The following is a 7,934-nucleotide window of genomic DNA, read 5'->3' as shown; positions in this document are numbered from 1 at the left end:
CTGCTGCCTGGGTCCCCTGCGGCCTCTCCCTGTGGTCTTGCCAGGAATGTGACTTGGTGTCCCCCAGGCAACAGCAAATGTCCACTGGCTGCTCGAGGACACCCAGACCCCTTGTCCAGCAGCAGCGGAACAAGTGCCACTCAGCTGTCTTCCTTGCTTTGCAGTGCTCCATTTGACAGGGTTGCAGAGATTAACTTCAACATCGATGCTGATGAGGACAGTGTGAGTGAACGTGATCTGCTGCTGGCTCTGGGGCCCTCTGCGTCCCACAGATGGGAGCTGGGGTCTAGGCCACCTAGGCATGTAGTAGGGGCAGGGCGTGCAGCCCTTCCTCTCTCATCCAGGCATCTGAGGCTGTGCCCATGCTCGGGCCTGGTTGTAGGAAGTAGAAGGTGGGGGGCATGTGCAGCAGGCTAGGAGGGGCTAGACCATGGGAGCCGGGGACAGAGCTGCATTCTGTTTTTGAGAGAGAGATTTTTGTGATAGAGTCTGTGCGCTTGCTGGAAAGACAGTGACAGAGAGAAAAAGTGAGAAGTCATCCCCCATGGGGATGACCACACCACAGTCCCTTTGCTTCCATTCTCTTCTCAGGATTTTGGGCATGCATGCACACTCACACCCAGTGTGAGTTTTAAGCTGCCAGGTCCAGGACTTGAATTGCAGTCGGCTATGTGGGAGTCCAGCGTCTTAACTACTGTGCCACCTGCTGGCCCGAGAGCTGCATTCTTTACCCCTTCCTCATCTGGCCCTCCATCCAGGCTAGGGTCCCATGTCCTGTGAGCTGAGTCCCTCTGGAAGTTGTGGGGCCAGGGCCTCCTATCTCTCCTAGGCCCTCCTGAAGCTGACCACTCTCATCCATCTCGTAGCCCAGCACTGCTCTGTTTGAGGCCTGCTGCAGTGACCGCATCCAGCCCTTTGATGATGAGGAGGAGGATGACATCTGGCAGGGCAAGGAGGTGCACTGCGCCACCCGGGGGACAGCCAGAGCCAGGTGTGGGCCTACTCGTCCTCTCACAGGCTCTCTGATGGGGGAGTAGCCACCAAGTGCTGGACCCTTGGTCCTCTCTGTGTTTGCTGAGTGACCATCACGGACTTTGGGGCCCAGTTGCCCGCCCCCCGCCCTGAGTCTCAGACGTCAGCCGCTCTTCAGTGTCGGGTGTCCGTCCTGGGCCGTGAGGGTCTGACCGCACCTCCCTCTCAGGTTTGGAGCTCCCCATGTCTCAGAGAGCCACTCCATTGACCTGGAACACAGAGGCCGGAATGGGAAGACGGGCTCAGAAACAGACAGAGACACATCTAGGGAGGGGACCCCCCCAGCCCCTGTGAAGAATGAAGTCCTCCCTATGGAGGGAGAATCAGAAGGTAACACTGGGAGCTGGGCAGGAGATTCAGGGTCAGGGATAGAACATTTGCCATGGCTGAGGCATTGCAGGGCTTCCTGAGTAGCTGGGGTCCTACCTTGCCCATGGCCTGGAGCTGCACCCCCATCACCTGCCTTCATGCACACTCCTGGAGTTAGCTGTCCTGGTGTGGGGATCTGTGCTGTGTTCAATGAGATCATCTCCTACCCTGCCCTGGACCCCTTTGTTGTGGTCACTCTCTGCTACATCTCTACAACTCATGGCCAGTGTCCATCTGGTCTGTCAGGAAAAACACTTGAGTGTCTCTTACATGGTCTGACCACCCCCTTGGGTGGCTCAGCACAGCCTGGCCCACCCTCCCCTGGACACTTAGGACAGGGCCCTTCACTTGGTATACTCCACTCCCAAGCCTCCTCTTCTCACTGCCCCCCGGCGCTGAGGCACTAAACACGAGGAGGGTCAGGGTTTCTGGACAGTGCCCATCATTTGGCCCAGGCTGGCTGAGCAAGAGCTGCAAGAGCCAGTGCGGGCCCTGGGGAGTCAGGAGCATCCAGAGTAGGAGGAAAGTGGCCAGGAAAGCCTTGATGCCTTGATAATCGTTTCTGAGTCTGAGAAGACAGTGGAGTGTGGAGCGCACTGTGTCCCCTCTGCAGTGCCAGCCTTTCCAGGGGCTTGAAGGGAAGTGTCCCGTAGGTGCCCAGCTGAGTGTTACATCAGCACTAGTTCTTACATGCCACCCTGGGTGGTGGGTTACTGGTGGGGTGTGTGGATTCTGCCCCAAGGCTCTGCCTTCTTCAACGCTTCAGGCAGTGGGGAGTAACCTGTGTTTTCCCTTGGGGCACTGCTTTCCCTAGCCCATAGTGCCCAGGTCTGACCACGCTTGCTGCCACATCTCCCCCACAGGCACTGCATGGATGGCGGTGTTTGATGAGCCAGGGAACATCACGGCTGCAACCCCAAGAGTGGCCAAGGATGTGGGTTCCAGTGTGTGGGCGGCCAGTGCTACAGCTCCGGAGGAGAAAGGCTGGGCCAAGTTCACGGACTTTCAGCCTTTCTGCTGGTAACACACACTGCTGTTCAGGGGCTGTGCTGGGAGCTGCCTGTCAGGCAGAGGTGGCCATCGGCATGTGCAGCAGGCTAGGAGGGGCTAGACCATGGGAGCCGGGGACAGAGCTGCATTCTGTTTTTGAGAGAGAGATTTTTGTGATAGAGTCTGTGCGCTTGCTGGAAAGACAGTGACAGAGAGAAAAAGTGAGAAGTCATCCCCCATGGGGATGACCACACCACAGTCCCTTTGCTTCCATTCTCTTCTCAGGATTTTGGGCATGCATGCACACTCACACCCAGTGTGAGTTTTAAGCTGCCAGGTCCAGGACTTGAATTGCAGTCGGCTATGTGGGAGTCCAGCGTCTTAACTACTGTGCCACCTGCTGGCCCGAGAGCTGCATTCTTTACCCCTTCCTCATCTGGCCCTCCATCCAGGCTAGGGTCCCATGTCCTGTGAGCTGAGTCCCTCTGGAAGTTGTGGGGCCAGGGCCTCCTATCTCTCCTAGGCCCTCCTGAAGCTGACCACTCTCATCCATCTCGTAGCCCAGCACTGCTCTGTTTGAGGCCTGCTGCAGTGACCGCATCCAGCCCTTTGATGATGAGGAGGAGGATGACATCTGGCAGGGCAAGGAGGTGCACTGCGCCACCCGGGGGACAGCCAGAGCCAGGTGTGGGCCTACTCGTCCTCTCACAGGCTCTCTGATGGGGGAGTAGCCACCAAGTGCTGGACCCTTGGTCCTCTCTGTGTTTGCTGAGTGACCATCACGGACTTTGGGGCCCAGGGAGCTGGTGCCCTAGACCCTGTGCTCGCCCCCAGCCCTGAGTCTCAGACGTCAGCCGCTCTTCAGTGTCGGGTGTCCGTCCTGGGCCGTGAGGGTCTGACCGCACCTCCCTCTCAGGTTTGGAGCTCCCCATGTCTCAGAGAGCCACTCCATTGACCTGGAACACAGAGGCCGGAATGGGAAGACGGGCTCAGAAACAGACAGAGACACATCTAGGGAGGGGACCCCCCCAGCCCCTGTGAAGAATGAAGTCCTCCCTATGGAGGGAGAATCAGAAGGTAACACTGGGAGCTGGGCAGGAGATTCAGGGTCAGGGATAGAACATTTGCCATGGCTGAGGCATTGCAGGGCTTCCTGAGTAGCTGGGGTCCTACCTTGCCCATGGCCTGGAGCTGCACCCCCATCACCTGCCTTCATGCACACTCCTGGAGTTAGCTGTCCTGGTGTGGGGATCTGTGCTGTGTTCAATGAGATCATCTCCTACCCTGCCCTGGACCCCTTTGTTGTGGTCACTCTCTGCTACATCTCTACAACTCATGGCCAGTGTCCATCTGGTCTGTCAGGAAAAACACTTGAGTGTCTCTTACATGGTCTGACCACCCCCTTGGGTGGCTCAGCACAGCCTGGCCCACCCTCCCCTGGACACTTAGGACAGGGCCCTTCACTTGGTATACTCCACTCCCAAGCCTCCTCTTCTCACTGCCCCCCGGCGCTGAGGCACTAAACACGAGGAGGGTCAGGGTTTCTGGACAGTGCCCATCATTTGGCCCAGGCTGGCTGAGCAAGAGCTGCAAGAGCCAGTGCGGGCCCTGGGGAGTCAGGAGCATCCAGAGTAGGAGGAAAGTGGCCAGGAAAGCCTTGATGCCTTGATAATCGTTTCTGAGTCTGAGAAGACAGTGGAGTGTGGAGCGCACTGTGTCCCCTCTGCAGTGCCAGCCTTTCCAGGGGCTTGAAGGGAAGTGTCCCGTAGGTGCCCAGCTGAGTGTTACATCAGCACTAGTTCTTACATGCCACCCTGGGTGGTGGGTTACTGGTGGGGTGTGTGGATTCTGCCCCAAGGCTCTGCCTTCTTCAACGCTTCAGGCAGTGGGGAGTAACCTGTGTTTTCCCTTGGGGCACTGCTTTCCCTAGCCCATAGTGCCCAGGTCTGACCACGCTTGCTGCCACATCTCCCCCACAGGCACTGCATGGATGGCGGTGTTTGATGAGCCAGGGAACATCACGGCTGCAACCCCAAGAGTGGCCAAGGATGTGGGTTCCAGTGTGTGGGCGGCCAGTGCTACAGCTCCGGAGGAGAAAGGCTGGGCCAAGTTCACGGACTTTCAGCCTTTCTGCTGGTAACACACACTGCTGTTCAGGGGCTGTGCTGGGAGCTGCCTGTCAGGCAGAGGTGGCCATCCCAAAGGGCTCACTCTATTCCTGTCCCTATCCACAGCTCTGAGTCACGGCCCAGGTGCAGCTCTCCTGTGGACATTGAACGCAGCCATGCTGAGGATGGCCAGAGCCAGGGCTCAGAGAAGGCCTGTGAGTAGGAGCAACACAGGTTTCATCCCATGCTCCTGAGGAAGTGTCTGACCTTGCCCAGGCCCAAGGCCTGAGGAAGGCCCATTCCTTTTTGAGGCAATAGGAGGCAGCACCCAAGGCTCCAGACAGGGCCTGTTTCGGAGGTGATGTTGGGGTTTACATACCTTGTGGGAGCTGCTTTGTGCCGATGGGGAGACTCTCTGCCCTCGGGGAAGTGGGAGGGCAGCTCGGCCATCAGGCCACCCCAGAGACAGGTCAGCCTAGGCTACACAACCCCAGACTGCAGCCCTTGATCTCTGGCAGCAGCTCTTGAGATCTCAGTGTGGAGACATTTGAGGACTGCTTGTCGCCAGAAAGTTGACTTTGGACTGATGAAAGCTCTTGGCCTCCAGTCCTTCAGAGCAATTCAGAAGTACAGGGCCAGGTCTGAGGTCTTGGCAGTGGTGGCTGGGTCCTTTGGGCGTGGAGGAGCCACGCAAGGCCACACAAGGCAGAGCCTCATCTGCCAGTGGTATGCCTGCCCTGTCTCTAAGAGTGGGTGCCGGGTGGTCGGTGTGGAGGGCACTGATGTGGCTCCTACTCGCACAAGTGCAGATGCCACGTGAGGAGCTGTTCTCCTGCACTGCACATTATAGGGTCGAGAGCCCCAAGGCTGTGGTGGCCACAGTGTCTTCGCCCTTGGCAGACATCACAGGCCTCCTTGTTTTGCAGTCGGCCCAGCCTCCCCGTGTGCCTGGAATGTGTGTGTCACCAGGAAGGCCCCCCTGGTGGCCTCAGACAGCAGCTCCTCCGGGGGTTCCGACAGTGAGGAGGATGAGCAGAAAGCAGCCAGCACCTTGGAAGCTGTGAGCAGGGGTCCCGGCCGGGAGACCCCTCTGCTGCCCAGGACAGTGGAAGCTGTTGTTGGCAGGTGTGTAGGGGCTGGCGTCTCTGCCTCAAACCCCTTCATGCACATAGACTGGTATTCCAGCTGAGAGCCAGAGACCTCTGGTCACATAGCCAGTACATTGAAGTGGAGAGGAAGTCAGGTAGGAGGGGGTGGGGTTGCTTTCTTTGAGACAGTATTCATTGTCTCTTTTGTGATTGGTTAAGACAAGGCCTGAATGTCCTGGAGAGCTCCCAGGGACTTGAGGTGTATCACTGGCACAGAGGCCTGATGGGAAAGAGCAGCCCAGCTTTGTTTGGGCCAGGCTGAGCTGCCTGGGATCTGGGGTCGCTGCGGGTAATGAGGGAGGGTGTGGCATGTAACTCTGGCCGGCAGGCCTGTGTCCATGGGCTTTCCCAGACCTTTTCTGCAGGAGACCCTGTGCTGATCTCCAGACACCCATTCCAACAGAGACCTGTTGTGCTTGGATACAGGATGTAAGCCTGGGCACCTGAACTCTAATAGGAAGATGAGGGTAGCCTCCAGGTAGACAGAGACCAGGGCTCCCTTGAGCCATCTGAGTCTCCCTGGCAGAGACCTGCTGGCCCTCCTAGCAAGCTCTGCCCCATACGTCCAGCTCACAGGAAGGTCCTGGGATCCACCAGTGGACAGATAGATCCCTCCTGGCCTTTGGAGTAGGGGTGAGACACATTGGCATAAGAAGATGGGCACTGTCAAAGGTCACAGGAGGGCAGTGGGCTGAAGCAGATGTCAGGGCCAGGTAAACTTGGGGAGCGGGGGAAAGGGGGCTGAGACTTGAAGACCTGGCAAAGGGGCAGCCGTATGAAGGCCTTGGGGCTGGAGTGCCTAGTCAGCTCGGGAACAAGTGACCAGGCCATAGGGGCTGCACCCCTCCAGGAGAGGACACAGTGATGAAACACAGGGCTATACTTCCAGGTGAAGGTTGGCACCTGCCCTGAACGAAATGACGCCTGTGGGCTCTCAGGTCCAAGGCTGCAAAGAGCCCCCACTCCTGCCCTCGGGTGGCTGAGGTTGATGACCCAGTGTAACCCATGCAAGGTGTCAGGCCCACACTGCCCTACCCTCACAGAAGGCCCCATTCTCTGCCCCCTAGATGGTTCTGGAGGGTCACATTGTGGCACTGGGACTTGAGGTGCCTCCCCTAGCTGGGCTGTCAGCTCATCATCCATGAATCTGAACCTCACCTGCTCGTTCTGCTCGCAGCTATTCCCAGATCCCACATGCTGCGTGTCCTGCCACGGGGGTGGGGGCACAGCACCAGGGGAAGTAGGGCCAAGGCCACAGCTGGGACTTGGGAGGGACCCTGGTTCTGACAGAGACACAGAAGAGTGAGAAAGCCTATGCCAGAGCTCCGTGCAGTAAAAGTGCACACAGGGTTTCTGAACTTAAAATCACTCAAGTTCTTAAACCTTTTACCTTCTTTTAAACACCCTCTAAAAAACCTGCCTAACTCTGCCCTAAAAAGCCTATAATGATATTCCAGTCTACATAAGTTGCCACTTAGTGATAACACTGCAGCCATCTCAGCCCACCTGTGGGTGAACTTGGCATACCCTCACCTTCCCTGGTCAGGCACCTGAGTCCTCTCCCTGTCAGAGGCCAGGCTGGACCTTGGGGGAATCCTAGACCAGGCCCCTGGGCATTTCAGCAAGGCCCCTTATGCTTCCTCTCCTTGGGTGTCTCCCCAGCTCTGGTGCCTGTGTAAGGTTGGGATTGAAATCCTTTTGTGGAAGCACCCTGGGCGAGGGACTCTTACCATCAGCAAGCAAGGCCCAAGTGCTTCCTGGAAGGTTTAGCATATGCCACATGCTGGAGGGGGCAGCTGACCTGTGCCGGGAGCTGCTTGACAGCACAGCCCCTGGGCCACTCCACAGAGAGGAGGGCTGGGAGGGGTGAGTGTGGTCCCCCCCAGACCACCTTCTAGACCATGGGCATGTTGAGGGGTGGCACTGAGGTGGGATGCCTACAACCAGAGCCTTTATTTGCCATAGGGCCGACCATACTGACAGCAGGCAGCCAGACCCTGTGTGCCCAGCACCCGCAGAAGTGAACACTGCCCTGGCCATGGCTACCACCACAACACTGAGCAAGGCTGGCTCTCCTGTGCCAGCAGCATCTGCGATGGCCGTGGAAGTCCCCCCAGGGCCCATCATGGCGGTCACTACAGCAGCTCCAGCCATAGTGGCTGGCCCGGGCCCTGGAGACAGTGACAAAGGACAGGTGAGCAAGGAGGGCCGGGTGGAGACTGAATGGCCCCTGAAGCCCAGGTGTCCCCAACCCCACCCCACCCCTGTTCCTGCCAGACAGACAGCC

The 7,934-nt window shown here is 58.1% G+C and overlaps 1 protein-coding gene across 1 annotated transcript in view; it reads left to right on the top strand.

Annotated features, from left to right (window-relative positions):
* Positions 1–7,809, top strand: part of PPP6R2 (protein phosphatase 6 regulatory subunit 2) — a gene marked incomplete at its 3' end in the record, with an annotated part of 68,759 nt that extends 60,950 nt beyond the window's left edge. The window contains 7 exon segments of the mRNA XM_027775333.1: positions 165–222; positions 867–991; positions 1,202–1,362; positions 2,265–2,421; positions 4,626–4,714; positions 5,426–5,624; positions 7,613–7,809. Coding sequence (XP_027631134.1) covers positions 165–222; positions 867–991; positions 1,202–1,362; positions 2,265–2,421; positions 4,626–4,714; positions 5,426–5,624; positions 7,613–7,809 — 986 coding nt within the window.
* Positions 7,810–7,934: the final 125 nt, after the last annotated feature.

This window comes from Tupaia chinensis, unplaced genomic scaffold, assembly GCF_000334495.1.
Source record: "Tupaia chinensis unplaced genomic scaffold, TupChi_1.0 Scaffold000548_1, whole genome shotgun sequence".
Classification (NCBI taxonomy): domain Eukaryota; kingdom Metazoa; phylum Chordata; class Mammalia; order Scandentia; family Tupaiidae; genus Tupaia; species Tupaia belangeri.
The sequence above is the reverse complement of the archived record's forward strand: the minus strand, read 5'-3'. Positions and strand labels throughout refer to the sequence as shown.